Consider the following 17,469-nt stretch of genomic DNA (forward strand, 5'->3'; position numbering starts at 1 on the left):
TTTGTTTTGATCATTTGTGCTGTAATGCTGCATATGAATGCTATTTTGTCCTATTTAACACAGTCTTTAAACTAATTGCTGGAGGTTTGTCATTTTGTAAATGCTTTAACACCATAGACCAAGACCCACTGTGTTCTACTACTGGTCATAATTGTTACCAGATATAAGATCAATTTTTTCATGGACTTTTCAATATATATTTTTTTTACTTAATTGGCGTTGATTGTTTAATATCCTTACAAATTCAATACACATTTGGTAACACTTACAGGTTCATTAGTTAACATGAACTAAAAATTTATTTCACTTATTAAGATGCACTTTATCTTGTTTGTTAATGTTAATTTCAACATTTACAAATACTTTATTAAAATCTTGTTAACATTAGTTAATGCACTGTAGAGCTTAGATTCTCTGCCCGTCCTCGGGCCGGGTTGGGTCGGGCCCTTTATAAAGCACGTCACGTGTCAAGCGTAGCGTCTTGTCAACTCGCAGTCTCGCATGCCTGACGAATCACACCTGCTGTGCGTGCTGTACTATTCAGTAGCTTAAGTGCAACATGGAGCTTGAAGAAGCATAGAAAAAAATTAAAATAGGAGAATTAACTATGAGCAAGTTTGGAGGAAAACCGGAGGTATGGAAACATTTTAAACTAGTCGTGGGGAGTGACAACATATGTGTTGGCTTTGTCTCGTGGCTTTGGGACTGCGCAGCTCCCCCGTAGCTTAAATGATCTAGCACAGCAGCACCTGCGGTAAAAAATAAATAAATCTGGCGCCGCCCCTGGTTATAACGGCCCACATATTAAAAATGGTTGGGTTTAAATCAGCTCGGGCTCATAATTACATTAAAAGTGTCGGGCCGGGCCAGGCTTGGGCACAATGTGCTCGGGCCCGGGTAGGGTCGGCTTGATTTGTTAGGCCCGATCTAAGCTCTAATGCACTGTGAACTAACTTTTGTATTGTATAAAGGCTATGAAAATAAAGGTAAAGTTTTCCTGATTTATTTTCTCTGATCACCCTTCTAGCTTACACTGAATTGCCACAATTTTGGAGCCTTTGTCTTTTTACTATACTCATAGGATGTAATCAAGATTAATCTTAAGTGTTGTCTCAATAAAAGGGCAGCAAATAAACTACCGGTCAAAAGTTCATTTTACAGTGCTTGTATTATATTCTTAATTTACTGAACTTAAAAATAATAGTATAATGTTACTGTGAAATCACAAAACATGTCAAAAATAATCACAAACGTCATCTCAGCATAAGCTGCAAGTTACATTTAACAATAAATGTTACCATTTCAACATTTGTAATGTTAATAATTTATAAACCAAAGCCAACAGATGGGAATGCATCAGGGAAAATGGTAAAATAGAACACCATTATTGTATTTGGAACCATTAAAACTATTTTTAGTCAATCCAGGAACCGTTGTGTTACCTGATAGTTTTATATGTAAAAAAAAAAAAACACAGGCCAAACCATATTCGTCAAGATCTGAATAAAATCTAAATTATTTGGTAACTGTTACACATTAAGAAGCTCAGCAACAATTAGCAACAGACAGTAACAAAACATTCACTTAAATGTTGCATGCTTGATTACTTACCTTCTTATTATTCTTTTTTCTTTCAAAAAAAAGTAACGAAGCTCCGGATAAAAACATAGGTTGCCTGTCAACGTCTTTCCACACCTGCAGAATTGGCGCTGAGATACCTACAAGGCGTTTCTCAATGTCAAGGATACTTCCTTGGTAGGACTGATCCTTGCAAGTCACTTCCTTCAGAGGCTAGGTGAGACTCTTATTTAGCATATGGAGAACACGTAAATGGAACAGGCTAGCAAGTGCACGTAATTGCGTCATTAGGTCAGTGAAAAGGTCCGTTTGAATAATGCTGTGAATGGTATCATTAAATTACTTGGACAACTTAACTAGTTATTTATAAAAGAAATGCCGTTGACACAACCAATGACAGGTCCGGTTCAGTTAACCATTTGTATTTGTATAATTTATAATATCAATACGGTAGTAAATTGTACTGGCATTTAAACGTCAAACTTTACTTATATTTACTACAGTTATAACAAATGTTTGGTAACGTAAATAAAAACCGTTAACGCTCCGACTACATTAACGTTCGACATTTTTTTAATTTTGAACTAACGCTAGATAGCAAAGCTGCGCGCATAAGATTGTGGGTGATTTGAGAGTGCGAAGGATACACGTATGCATCCTTTCCTGTGTATGGCATATTCTTCGAACGAAGGACTCAGTCCTTGGTTGAAATTCTGAGGATCCTCGACATTGGAACAGTCCTTCGACGGATGTCGATGACGTAGCATCCTCGAAATACTGGCTTCCGAGGATCCTTCCTTGACATTGAGAAACACCTACAGATTATGCATGCTCAAGTACAGCTTCTTTTTCTTTGTTTTTTTCTGCACATTATGCATGCTTTATTGCACTGCTGCCTCTCACTGGTGTAATAACGTCATTGCATCCTTTGGAGCTACTTGCTTGTTTCAAGTAAGCGTCACTCAAACAATCAAGTAAATTGTCATTTTCAACCTGCAATTGACTGTAACTCAACAAAATCTAGTAAGAATTATGTATTTTATATTACTGAGTAAAGTTAACTAAGTATATGTGAGTCAGGAAAGCTATTACAATTTACAGTGTAGATATCACTGGATGCGTACGCTAAGAAAATATATTTTTAAATATATTTTTAAATATATTTCAAAATATACAAAAAATATATTGCCTAAAAATATATTTTCACTCCCCACCATGTTCTCACGCAGTGATTATGATTGGACAGATCACCTGTCAATCAAACTCGTTCTCCTTATGAAATTTTTTGAAGCGTCAAAGTGGTAGTTAAGTAGTTGTCAAAGGAGGGACAGAAAACATCTCAGATTTTATATCAAAAAGATATTAATTTCTGTTACAAAGATGAACGAAAATCTGACAGGTTTGGAATGACATGAGTGTGAGTAAATGACAATTTTCTAGTAAATTTTCCTTTCACCAACTCTGCATTCAAAATCAAATACTTCTCTACTATATAGTATATGAAAAACAATACGCCAACAGAGTAGCATGTCCAAATTCATAGTATTTTAAAAAAACAGTAGGCAAAAATTGGAACTTCATGGAATGGAAGTTCTCCAAAACGGGAAGTAAGTTACCTCCCATAAATCAAAACGCAGTAGGCTCGTCAGGAATAAGGTGGATAGGATAATAAAAATAGGTAACGTTACCTGCTATCTTGATGATGGAGGCCTCAAAAACCGGCCACCCGCCTTTCAGCTTTTTGACGCCTTGGTGCCACTCCACAAAGTAAACGTCATTTTCTTCTAGACTCGCTGGGTATTCATCCTCATCAAATCCTCTAATAAGTGCAGTTGGAAGAATTTAGAATTTTTCATCCTCCACCCACTTAATTAGCGCGAACATAATCAGTTTGTTTTTTCCCGTCTCCTATCCTCGGTGCAGTCAATCAATCACCTTTATTTATATCGCGCTTTAAACAAAATACATTGCGTCAAAGCACTGAACAACATTCATTTGGAAAACAGGGTCTCAATAATGCAAAATGATAGTTAAAGGCAGTTCATCATTGAATTCAGTTATGTCATCTCTGTTTAATTTAAATAGTGTCTGTGCATTTATTTGCAATCAAGTCAATGATATCGCTGTAGATGAAGTGACCCCAACTAAGCAAGCCAGAGGCGACAGCGGCAAGGAACCGAAACTCCATCGGTGACAGATTGGAGAAAAAAAACCTTGGGAGAAACCAGACTCAGTTGGGGGGCCAGTTCTCCTCTGACCAGACGAAACCAGTAGTTCAATTCCAGGCTGCAGCAAAGTCAGATTGTGCAGAAGAATCATCTGTTTCCTGTGGTCTTGTCCTGGTGGTCCTCTGTGACAAGGTCATTACAGGGGATCTGTATCTGGGGCAGAGATGCTCACAAGTCTCTGAGCTAGAGTCCAAGTCAAGTCTCAAGTCTCTGAGCTAGAGTCCAAGTCAAGTCTCAAGTCTCTGAGCTAGAGTCCAAGTCAAGTCTCAAGTCTCTGAGCTAGAGTCCAAGTCAAGTCTCAAGTCTCTGAGCTAGAGTCCAAGTCAAGTCTCAAGTCTCTTTATTATATTAAGTCTCTGGTTATAATAAATGTTGCATCACATACAGCGACCCATCCAAGCTGCTTAGAACACTGCATAGCTATATAAAAGGAATTCAAAGCATGTAATATGTTATTATGACAACTCTATCTATTAGCATACAATATCAACTTTGATTTTGGTATATAATCATTGTAAACAGGCTATTGCAACATGACAAAAACACCAAGAATGCTTTACTTTTAAGTTAATATCTGTATTTTGCATTTATGGATTCAGTAATGGCCTTCTGTCTGTCCTGGCTGTATAACTGCACACCTCTTGTCTGGGTTAAGAATGAACAAAGCTACGCTGACTTATGTTATTCATACAATACCTACTCACAAATAAACATCAAAAACAAAGCCGGCTGCAATGAATTTCTGTGCAAAACAGCTTTTACTACAAACACTTCCACACAAGAACATTGTTATCACACAAGAACATAGAGATAGAGAACCAAAAATATTTAAAGTAGATAAAATTAGAATAAATAAAATGGAAATGTCTACATACTATTACTACTGTAAACTTTGCAAATAGGACATCAGCCCCTTCAAGTCAATGAACAATAACAAAGTGGGCTGCAATGAATATCTGTGCAAAACGTCATGGCTCCGCTCCTACCCAATGACAGAGGCACGCAGGTTTTTTTCCACTGGAGTACTCACGTGAAGGATGCGTGCACAACTAATAACTAATATCATCACGCTATAAAGGGTTGGCCTGCGCTGGGTGCGCCCCTCCCCCTATAACTGTTCTGTCTCGCGGAGGAGCTCATTTTTGTGCATCTGTGTGAAACACGCGCTCTGAAACACGCATAGGAAAAAAGAGCGACAGAAAGAACGGCTCCCCTCCAGCCGTGACTCGGCTCCCATCGTTCATGTTTATGAGCCGTTCAAAAGAATCGGTTCGTTCGCGAACGTCACAACTCTAACAGCGAGCTCATCTGACGTTTACTAAAAATTAACATTGTTCACGAGTCCCGGAGCTCGAGTCCGAGTCGAGTTTGAAGTCTTTCGAGGACGAGTCTCAAGTCGAGTCTGAAGTCACTGTTTGTGCGACTTAAGTCGCACTCGAGTCCGAGTCTCAAACTCGAGTCCCCATCTCTGATCTGGGGCTCTAGTTGTCCTGGTCTCCGCTGTCTTTCAGGGCAGTAGAGGTCCTGATCCACCATCATGTCTGGATACGTACTGGATCCAGGTGACTGCAGTGACCCTCTGATCTGGATACAGACTGGATCTGGTGGCTACGGTGACCTCGGAATAAGAGAAAAACAGACAAATATTAGCGTAGATGCCATTCTTCTAATGATGTAGCAAGTACATAGGGTGTTATGTGAAGTGTTCCCGGTTCCGATTTACCTAATTAATGCAGCCTAAAAATCCTTTAACGGATTTGGATATTAAAAGCATATTAGTATGTTATGTGTATGCCAGGTTAAAGAGATGGGTCTTTAATCTAAATTTAAACTGCAAGAGTGTGTCTGCCTCCCGAACAATGTTAGGTAGGTTATTCCAGAGTTTAGGCGCCAAAAAGGAAAAGGATCTGCCGCCCGCAGTTGATTTGGATATTCTAGGTATTATCAAATTGCCTGAGTTTTGAGAACGTAGCGGACGTAGAGGAGTATAGTGTAAAAGGAGCTCATTCAAATACTGAGGTGCTAAACCATTCAGGGCTTTATAAGTAATAAGCAATATTTTAAAATCTATACGATGTTTGATAGGGAGCCAGTGCAGCAATGACAGGACCGGGCTAATATGGTCATACTTCCTGGTTCTAGTAAGAACTCTTGCTGCTGCATTTTGGACTAGCTGTAGTTTGTTTACAGAGCATGCAGAACAACCACACAATAAATCATTACAATAATCTAACCTTGAAGTCATAAATGCATGGATTAACATTTCTGCATTTGACATTGAGAGCATAGGCCGTAATTTAGATATATTTTTGAGATGGAAAAATGCAGTTTTACAAATGCTAGAAACGTGGCTTTCTAAGGAAAGATTGCGATCAAATAGCACACCTAGGTTCCTAACTGATGACGAAGAATTGACAGAGCAACCATTAAGTCTTAGACTGTGTTCTAGGTCATTGCAAGCAGAGTTTTTAGGTCCTATAATTAACACCTCTGTTTTTTCTGAATTTAGCAGTAAGAAATAACTTGTCATCCAATTTTTTATATCGACTATGCATTCAATTAGTTTTTCAAATTGGTGTGTTTCACCGGGACGCAAAGAAATATAGAGCGGAGTATCATCAGCATAACAGTGAAAGCTAACACCATGTTTCCTGGTGATATCTCCCAAGGGTAATATATAAAGCGTGAAGAGTAGCGGCCCTAGTACTGAGCCTTGAGGTACTCCATACTGCACTTGTGATCGATATGATACATCTTCATTCACTGCTACGAACTGATGGCGGTCATGTAAGTACGGTTTAAACCATGCTAATGCACTTCCACTGATGCCAACAAAGTGTTCAAGTCACATAATTCGCACCTCAGGCAACATTTTTTCTTCATCAAACTGCTTTTTTATTTAACCCCTTTACGTGCAAACATCACCGACGGCCCTAGTTTATTATTGTTTCACTTTCACAGCACATTAAACATCACTGTCTTACTTCATCTGGACAAACTGTGCATCAATTGAAAGTTTAAAGACTCTAGCTTCGATATTTGACCAATATTTTGATAAAACATTGTTGCAGTGACAGATATTTAGTGATTTATGTCAGGAGTGCAAATAAATAAATCCGTATTATGCCACATTTTGAATAGAAATTCACCACTCACTCATATTCAGTCACGTCAGCAGCGGTTTATTTGTGTTCACATAGACTCACTGAACAGCGTCAATAAGGATTTATAGACCAAAGATGCATATCTGCGGAGATATATGGATATATTTACTGATGTTTACTTCATATTTCTTCAGACTGAATTGTAATTTCTATTCATTTTCCATGGATTTACGCGATCTGATGATAAACAGCCTCTCCCAGCTATCTGTGTATGTGTTTGCTGTGTTGTCAGCTTGTGCTGTGTGTGACTCAGACTCTGATTGGGCCTTCCCAATTTCAATCTGAGAGTGTAATATCTGGACACCGCCACATCGTGTCACATGCTTCCTGCACACTTCCTGGTAGTTATCTGGCCAAAACAACACTGAAACACCTCTGTACACAAGAAATATCCGAATAATAAACCCGCGATTATGATAGTAAAGCTTGGTATGAGAATTTCTTGAGATCTGGGGCGTTTTTATAAAAAAAAAATCAAAAATGTACATCGGAAATGCTAACTTGTGCAGCGATGAAAAAGGCTACAAATAACATATTTTTACAACAGTAAACGACCAAATTCCACCCCTGATCGCTAAAGGAAGTTATTATAAACACTCGATCGGGGTTTAAAGTGAGTTTTGAGTAATAGTGTACTAATAATTTCATTAATTGTCTGATGTAGCTTGATGCTAACGTTAGCTCCGATGCTACTAATAGCAGGTGCTTTTCTTCTTCATAATGCATTTTTGTCTCAATAATTCACGTAAGGTCGTAAGAAAATGTTTTGTTGTATTTTTATAGTAAGACTTTTGATAAATAAAGGCTAAATGCAAAGAGAGACTGAAGTGAGGGTCCGTGTATCTTTTGGTCATTGGATTTTCCTTTCAGAAACGGATATCAAAAAACTAAAAACAAGTGGTTATTTGATTTTTGTTTTAAAATAAAAAATTTAAAATTAAAATACAAAGCGTTTCTCTTTTTCAGTGTCAAAAAAAGATGAGCGAAATTTTAAAAATGATTTGAATTTCAATTTCTATTTCGGATATCAAAAAATAAAGTTACTTTAAAACAGAAACGAAAAAAAGGCCCGTTTGTTCATATTCCGAGACCGGATGTGGTTAGCACTCACGTGACAAGACCGCCACATTTGACAGAGTGACAGTGTGCTTAGGCCCAGAATAAAATGTCTTTGGAAACTTACTCAGTTATGATTTTAGACATGGCAAAACAAGGCCTGTCATCCACAGAAATCTCAGCGCAGATATCACAAGTAAATGGGGGAGCGAGAGGATGTTCCGCAAGAAACGTGAGGAGATTTTGCAGTGAAAATGGATTAAGTTTGATGGGGCTCCCTGACGCACATTTGGAGTTGGAGGTGGCAAAAGCTATAACCGAGGTATGATCCTGCTTTTTTTAACCTTTTACTAGAGAGAGAGAGAGAGAGAGAGAGAGAGAGAGAGAGTATATTAGATTTATTATTATTATTTTACTATTGTTCATATAACTGTTTTATTGTGTTTGTATATATTATGTATATATATTTTATTTGTATATGCTTTGGCAACATTGTTTCAAAAAACGTTCATGCCAATAAAGCCCCATTGAGAGAGAGAGAGAGAGACAGAACGAACATGTGATATGCACAGTATGTCCCGCATTTATATGTCTTATCAAATTTATTTGACTGGTATCTTTAATGCCCGTTTATTACGAATAGTACATAAATCCCAATAAATAGCCTCAGCCTTCCATTATTTATAAATAGTTTCTAAGTCACAGTTAATATAATCCTCACAACACTGATAAATTCTATAACACAAAAACGTCTTATTTCTTGATACACACATCAGCTGGACATGTATATTTTTTAATTTTCTAGACTGGACCTACATATGGAAGAAAGATGATGAAGGGTTATCTCGCTATGAAAGGAGTGTATGCTGCAGAGACACGAATTGGATCAGTGCTCAGAACCATGCATCAGCCATACCATGAAGCAAGACGTCAGGTCTATTACTCCTCTCTAATACATAATCAAATATGTGGAATTTATGTGTAAATATGAGATAATGTTTTTTTGTCTGTGTTTTTTTTTTTTTTTTTGCTGTTTAGCTGGAGTTACTTAGATTGTATAAGATTAAAAACTTACAGATATTTATAGTAAGCCTATAATCAGAACAACCCCCTAATTTTCATTTTTTTTTTTTGACAGAGACACAAATAGACATTAGGTTATATTTGTAAAATATGCAGCCATATAGGACTAATGAAATTTTTTTGTGTGAAATAGTAACATCGTTTTCCTATCTCTCTTAGGGTGCCCGCAATCTCAACCCCATACCATATCAAGCTGATTACATGGGTCAAAAGGTTCATATGGACCAAAACGAAAAACTGGCTATGTTTGGGGTTACCCATGTTTTAGCCATCGATGGCTACAGCAAAAAGATTGTTGCTCATTCTACAATGCCTATAAAAAACAACCTTGCCATCTATGAAGATGTTTTCAGGTAATAGCAATTATTATTATTGTGGACACTAAAGAAAGTGCATACACATGGCTACCATTCATGATAGAATATAAAACATTGAACATCTACAGTATATTGTTATGAAGCCTATTATACTGAGAGTAACTAATAACCGTTAAGTTTGAAAAGTTTTGCACAAAATAAAACACTTTTTCATCCAATAGGCCTGCAGTCCTTGCCTATGGTATGTGGGACCAGGTACGAGTAGATCATGGCAAGGAGTTTTATTTGACACTTTTCATGCAGGAGCTGCTGTCATCTCACCGCCATAATCAGGAGCGAAGGCCATATTTACAGACTTCATCCACAAAGGTACAGCTCAACAGTTTGTTTGGTTGCTTCAGCAATTCACTTGTATGCCTGTTTTTTTTTAATTATTATTATTATTTTTGCTTCAGCAGCATACTGTTGTTTTGCATGCATGAGACAAATTGTCATTGCTATTACTATGCTTTCCAAATTTTTGAGTTAATTAAAATTAACTATGGCTGAGAATGTTTCTTTTTAAAACCTGGTTCCAGCTTAATAAAAAACTGCTGCAGAAGCAGCTACATCCTATTTGTCTTCAAGCAGAATTCCTGGTAAAACTATAAATGTACTTGTTCGGTGGTCAATGTGCATAATGACTGCTGAGTTAATACATTTACTGGGAATTCTGCATGACCATTTTTCCTTGATAGACTAAGATTTATTTACCCACCAGAACACATTGACTGATAACACATCTTTGTTGCAAATTCAGAATCATATAGTTGAACGAATCTGGCCTGAAGTCAGCAATCAACTATGCACTGAAGGCAGCACTTATGGGGTTGGTGGATCAAGAGGAAATAGACATGAACGACAGCCTTGTGAGATATTGTGTGTCCAACCTTACTGGCCGCTTGTGTGAGATTGGTCTTACAAGGCTGGTGGAGTCATGGAATGCTCATAGAATTCCAGGTGAAATTACGGATTACAGTTATTACAAAAGGCATTCACAAGTTTCTATACCAACAGTATGGTCTTTATTTTACAGGTAAAGGAACACCAAATGACTTGGTGGCCGTGGGTGTCCCAAAAAAATCCAACAGGAACTGTTGCCTCATTCAGCTGAAGCAGCAGACCTTTACAGCCAACAGTTGGGATCATCACTGACCAGGCATTCAACTTTTGGAGTGGATCCATTTTCAAATGAACAGGACAAGATTACAGTTGAGAACCAGTTTGCCGAGCATTATTCAGACATTTCAGAATTGTACTCTAGAGCAGTGAACAATGACTTTGCCCCATACAAACAGGCATTGCTCTGTCTTATAACCACAACTCAGCGCAATGTGTGAAAAGCCATTAGCTCTATTTAACTTGAAGACGGTTAACTTGAAATTCGTTTGTGTAAAAATTCAACATGTTACTCCTCTTCATAAAGGGATCTCAGAACAGAAAAAGTATCTGACAGACCATTAATTTCATATATGGTGTTGTTTGCAGTGTTCCCTCTACATTTTGCACAGTGCACAGAGGTCTCCTGCCACTGTACCACACATGTTTTGCAGCCAATAATGCTCCGGCAACACTCGGTGAAGACTGGCTCCTCGATGAATTCTAAAAGACAAAATGAGGAAAAACTAGTCATTCTGTGTGTGTGTGTCCATATGACCTTAACTCTTAACCAGCACCCCCTATTTTTTGAGAATTTTCTGAAAATGACATAACCAACTACAAATGTCTGTAGCTCTTTAACCCTATAGTCCACATTCATAACTGGTCTTTTTTTAAACTAGACACTTTAAACTTTGTTACCCGAGAGTCATTATAATTCAAAGTAGCAAAGAAACAGAGTAAAACGAGGTAAACATTTTACATGAATGTTACTTACGATTTCTTTGAAGGAACTTAACTTAGGGAAACATTTATCAGACTTTTATGTTAAAGGCCTGAAAACAACAACAACGATCAAATAGAATATCTGGACCATGTTTTGATTCAAATTTGAGGATGAAACTCCCAGACCCAACAATTTAGTTTCTGTTAGCTTTTATTCATGAAAAGTAAAGGTGTCCTTTCTAAAAGGCCAAATGGAGAGCTTGCAATCGATTTTGGTTGGTTATTACTCCCATCAATCAAAACTTTGCTGACTAGGTTTGAAAACCATTGGCTTGGTTTTCAAACCTTTTAACTACTTGGAAACTTTTATGAATTTTATAATATTGTATATAATATTGTCTCAATATTTTAATACGTTTTATTCAAGTAATGATTAAAAAAAAAAAAAAAAAAAAAAGGATTAAATAAATGTTAAAGCGGAAATAAGATAGCTGTAAAGTAATCTCTGGTTTCAACTCCCTCACTTTCATGCAAGCTCAGTCCTCTAGGCATTGAATTGTGGTAAATAGTGCTTCAGCAAGTGTACATCGGATTTAAACTCTAATTCAGAGAGAATTGTGGGTAAAAGTAGTAAACGAAATTAGGGAATGATGTCGTTCACTCAGATTTCGGACACCCTAAATAGTGCACTATATAGTGGATAGGGAGCGATTTCAGACACACCTTTTGTTAATGTATCGTTACACCATGGGTTGGAACACAAAGGTCTGCATTTGTACATGTAATTAATTGTAGTGGATGAGACATAGGTGACCATGGTTCGGAAATGTAATAATGCGTACGTGGAAAATTACAATTCTGGATCAAAATGGATTCAAAATAAGTGTACATGTGGGACAATGACTAGCTATTGTGTACTCACTCATACAAATAACACAGCAGAATCCTTGCTTGATGGTCTGTAGCTGTGAAGGAGTCAGGATCACTCTTTGAGTGGCAGCTAGATTGGTGAGCTCTCTGATTGCTGCAGTAATATCTGGTAAGGTCTGTGATGCCAGTACAAGCTCTTCTATCTTCTCAGTGACCTCTCCAATTCCGGCAGCATCTTCATCTTTTCGGCTATTACAAGGAAAAAACATAATAGATATATGCTGTTTGTGTTTTAGTGGTTTTGCTTGTGGTAACCAAATAAATCTTTGGCCCAACATTATAGACGCCACTAAAATACAGAAGCATTAATGGCCAAAGGATTGGCAAACCGGTGCTGATTTGAAATAAAGTTTCAGTAGTCTGGACAACAAAGGTAAGGACAAATAAGTAAATAAACAATGCCTTTCAATATTTGGACAAATAAGAGAAATACGAATACTTAAGATTACCTCATTCTCCTCCTTTTAGAGCCCTGTACCTCCTGGAAGGCCTGTTCTTGTATAGCAAGAATCTTTCTTGCATTTTGTTTCCAGTACTGGGACCCTTTACATTAGGGGTGAAAACCAGAAAAAAGGTTAAATCATCATGAGTTATCTCATCCCCTCTAATTTTAAAATCACAAAAGTAAAGACTTAATAATAAAACAAAATTAAAGAGTTAGTTCACCCAAAAATGAAAATGTCAGTTATTACTCACCCACATGTTTTTCTAACCCCGTAAGACTTCCTTTCTTCATCGCATCATAATTTAAGATTTTTATGATGACATCTGATAGCTTAATTACTCCTCAGTAGTGTTATAGATGGCCGAAACTTGCTCGATCAGAAAACGTATTAAGACATTGTTAAAATAGCCAAAGTGACTCCAGTGGCTCAACCATACGTTTATCAAGCAACGAGAATACTTTTTGTGTGCAAAAATAAACAAAATAATGACTTTACTCCACCATTCATTCTCTTCAGCATTGGTCTTGTGTGTTTATCTGGTGTTTTTACTTAGACAATTTTTAGTCTATGTGCGTAGAGCTTCTGGGTTGAACGTCACACGCACCACTCAAATGACCTGTGTAGACCAATAGTGAGCCTGCGTGTAGACTATTCATACCTTATAAGTAATCTTAAATTATGATGGGACAAAGGAGGAAGTCTTATGGGGTTAAATCAACATGTGGGTGAGTAATAACTGAGATAATTTTCATTTTTGGGTGATTTAACCCTTTAATGTTTCTCACCAGTTGTGCCTTCTGACTCCAAAATTGCATTCCCCTGCACATCAGTCAATATCATTGGGTCATGACATCCAATGGCATCTTGAACTTTACCAATGATCCCCTGAAGGGTAGCCTCAGATTCCAAAAACCGGACCACCACCATTCTGCTGGGACTCAGCCTCCCACCAACCACCTCAGCAAGAAAAACCGATCTGGAAGAACATCATATTAAAATAATCATTATGACACACACTGCATTCAGAATCCTATTTAATGTTAATAGTCTTATATATTTCGTATATCAATAAAATGCACTCAGTTTGCTTTTATAGCATCTTTGGGTTAACTGGTGTGAGAATGTAACAATCTCTTCTTTGGAACAGCATCAAACAATACACAAAGTTCCATGTACATATTACTTTCATAACATTTTGCATAAGCTTGCTGACAGACACTGCAAAAACATAACCTCCCCCACCACTTTCTTGGCAGAGGTTATGAAAGTTAGGGGGCAAAGTTAAAATATAAATGAAAAGTACAAGTAGTATTAACTATTACACTACAACCACAAAGGAGGCAACTGGAGATGATATCATCATCAAATGTGATGGTGTTTTTCATTTATATCTAATTATAATTTAAGACTTTCCCGTGGCGTCTGTCGTTGCTATGCAAACATGCACTGCGCTCGTCACAACGCCCGTTTGCATCCCTGAAATTTATAAATCGTATCACAGTCATTTTAGAAGTTAACGTTACCTTTGAAATGTTATAGAGGCAGTGGCTCTAAGGGGGGCTGAGGCAGCCCGCTGAGCAGATGATGATGGACTAGGATTAAAGTTAGTAGCAGTTACAGGTGATCGCATGAATGAAAAACGAGCTGTGGCATTTGAAGCTGATGAGGCGTCCTCCTCTTCACCGTGAACCTCATAGTGAGCTCTTGGTGTAAGGTCCAATGTACTAAAAAAACCAGAAGCTCCAGGAAAAATGGCCACATTTGCGTCGTCAGTCACATATAGACTATGTGCTGAGACCTGTCAAGAAATCAATTCAAGTCAAATAACCGCTAGTGTTTATTTCCAAACTTTTCTCAATTAGTGCTAATATTTTCCAGGGACTACTGAAAGGTTAACTTCTTAAAATCAGACACCACCATGTTTGCGTTAAAAGAGAAGTTTTAGGGTTTAGCCAGCGAACGTTAGTACGTTAGTTTAAAACACTTTTTACCTGGAAAATGCGACTTATTTTTTCTGCAGTCATGTCTTCTTCCCTTAAGGAGACTCTTTTATTGTTTCGAAAAACAACGTATTGCTCCATGTCTGCTCAATGATCACGCTCAATTAGCACATCAGTGACAGTCACAGCACGTAATTAATTGCTTAACAACTCTGTCAAATGTGGCGGTCTTGTCACGTGAGTGCTAACCACATCCGGTCTCGGAATATGAACAAACGGGCCTTTTTTGGTTTCTGTTTTAAAGTAATTTTATTTTTTGATTTCCGAAATTGAAATTGACATTCAAATCATTTTTAAAATTTCGCTCATCTCTTTTTGACACTGAAAAAGAGAAAAGCGTTGTATTTTAATTTTAAATTTTGTATTTTAAAACAAAAATCAAATAACCACTTGTTTTTTGTTTTTTGATATCCGTTTCTGAAAGGAAAATCCAATGACCAAAAGATACACGGACCAGTGAGATCGCTGCTTTGTTGCTTTGTAAAGCCTGAAAAACAACAATCAAGGCTAATAAAGGTGGAATAAAAACAAAAGAATAACGATAAAAGAATAATGCGGATAATGTGTCATACCTGGCGGAGGTGTGAAAGACTCGTTTGGTGAGAACAATACAATCATGAATGGGGAGTTTTGCAAAGCCAACACACATACAAAATACACAGGAGAGTTTACATGTGAGATCTTACAGAGATGACAAGTGCCATAAATCAATCTGATAACCCTTCTCTAAAAACACACATGACATGGCCTTAGAAAATATTTAATAAAATTCACAGTTTTACAGATTCGATTATGAATTTTTTTACGAAGTTTTGGAAGACTTGTGGCCTTAGCTACACTGTGTTTTCAAACTCATTTCCTACATCAACATTTTATTAAATACATTTAAAACATATGTTTTTAATATTTTTATTTTTGTTTTTATGTTTGAGCTGATATATCTCTATTATCATAACAGTCTGAGTGATTCTGATTCCTGAACAGTAAACTTTAAAGTGTCAGCTTTGTGAACAAAGGTTGATTATGTATCTAGTCAGAAAGAATCATGAGCAGAAACCTTTTTATTTTGGGTGTGTAATTTCGGTCTCCATGCCAAAAAAGGGGGGTTACTAGTAAGGGGTTAAAGGGGGGGTGAAATGTTCGTTTTCACTCAATATCCTGTTAATCTTGAGTACCTATAGAGTAGTACTGCATCCTTCATAACTCCAAAAAGTCTTAAGTTTTATTATATTTATAAGAGAAAGATAGTCTGTACCCATTTTTCCGGGAAAAACACGAGCGCCTGGAGGCGTGATGTGTGGGCGGAGCTAAAGAATCACGAGCGCGAGTAGGCTTTTGCGTTGAGAGCGTTTGGAAGCTGTGACATTACAGTGATGAAAAAAACATCATCCAAAACAAACCATGGCTAACAGTCAGATTCAGCGTATATTTATGATCCAGAATCAGATCCCGAGGCTGAAATTTAACAAGAGCAGCATCAGCAACGACGTCTCTATGTTAGGGCTGTGCAAAAAATCAAATGCGATTTTTATGTACATCTCATCAGTAAAGACGCTCCTGTAATTAGAAATATATCTCCAGCACGTGTGTTCAGATCAGGGTTGCCAGGTTTTCACAACAAATCCTGCCCAGTTGCTTCTCAAAACTAGCCCAATCCTGCTTCCAGAAGGTTCTCCGATAAAACATTGCTTGCCAGGGTTAAAATATACGTTTTTTTAGCAGGGTTGCCTTGGTAAAATTGGCATTTTATGGGCTAAATATCAAGTTATTTGTATTGGGGTCGCTGTGACCCGAGGACATGAAAGCCAACCACCACAGACTTGGCAACACTGGTTGGCATTTACTACACCGAGCCGTAAATCACTGACAATCTACACAAAATCGATGTTAAAATCGCAGGCGATTCTTTGTCGATTTTGAAAGCGATTTTGTGTTAGTTGTCGGTAGACTACGGCTCTGTGTAGTAACTGCCACTCCACCTGAACCAGTGTTGCCAAGTCTGCGGTTGATTTTCATGTCCGGGGTTTGAAGCAATCCCAATACCAATAACGTGATATGTAGCCCCTAAAATGCTAATTTTACCAGGGAAACCCTTCCCAAAAATGTATATTTTAATTACAGGAGCATCTTTACTGATGAGAGGTGCATGAAAATCGCATTCGATTTTTTGCACAGCCCTAGTATGTATTGAAATTGTATATATTTGCTTAGCGGTTTTTGGAAAATGACTAAGTTCCACTTTATGTCTTGCAGTTTGATGACAACATCGCATGTTGTTTACTTGATGTGCTTACGCGCCGATTGCTAAGTTAACAACACAGAGATATCTGAAGCAGTTTTACTCACCGCCTGCGGTTCCAACACACGATCGTGACCCTTTTTCGTTGGGACTGCATTATCCTTAAGAAATAAATGATATGCAAATCCGGCGTCAAACTGGGCCTTGTTTGTAAAACAAGCATCTTCGAAATGCAGGGAACAAACAAAAACACTTGCACAACTCCGTTGATGCTCTATAAAAATAAACTCCATCCACTGGTCCCTTAATGCTGTTTTTTTTGGTAATCTGTGCAGAGTACTGTGCTCTGATCTACGGGAGCACGTGCTCTTCCGGCAGAAGTGCTCTTAGGACCCATATAAGGAAATTCCGCTCCATCTAACGTCACACAGACCCATACTCGAAAAAAAAAAATCCGAAACTTGTGACAAACCGGAAGAGGTATTTTTGGAAAAAAAATACTCCTTCAAACGTACAACTTAATTTTTGAAACTTTGTCCATGTTTAGCATGGGAATCCAACTCTT

At 37.6% G+C, this 17,469-nt stretch overlaps 2 protein-coding genes across 2 annotated transcripts; one reads left to right on the forward strand and one right to left on the reverse strand.

Moving 5' to 3' along the window:
- The first annotated feature begins 8,071 nt into the window (after positions 1–8,071).
- On the forward strand, positions 8,072–10,239 carry LOC113092604 (uncharacterized). The gene is made up of 5 exons (XM_026258268.1): positions 8,072–8,348; positions 8,832–8,960; positions 9,269–9,462; positions 9,648–9,808; positions 10,226–10,239. The coding sequence occupies exons 1-5, from the start codon at positions 8,136–8,138 to the stop codon at positions 10,237–10,239; spliced, it is 711 nt and encodes a 236-aa protein (XP_026114053.1). The 5' UTR covers positions 8,072–8,135.
- Positions 10,240–10,538: 299 nt separating this feature from the next.
- Positions 10,539–13,748, reverse strand: LOC113092609 (E3 ubiquitin-protein ligase UHRF2-like). The gene is made up of 4 exons (XM_026258273.1): positions 13,451–13,748; positions 12,669–12,762; positions 12,212–12,408; positions 10,539–11,067 (listed from the first exon to the last, which is right to left on the reverse strand). Exons 1-4 carry the CDS (start codon positions 13,590–13,592, stop codon positions 10,874–10,876), a joined length of 627 nt encoding a protein of 208 aa, XP_026114058.1. The 5' UTR covers positions 13,593–13,748; the 3' UTR covers positions 10,539–10,873.
- Positions 13,749–17,469: the final 3,721 nt, after the last annotated feature.

This window comes from Carassius auratus, unplaced genomic scaffold, assembly GCF_003368295.1.
Source record: "Carassius auratus strain Wakin unplaced genomic scaffold, ASM336829v1 scaf_tig00214667, whole genome shotgun sequence".
In the NCBI taxonomy this organism is placed as follows: Eukaryota; Metazoa; Chordata; class Actinopteri; order Cypriniformes; family Cyprinidae; genus Carassius; species Carassius auratus.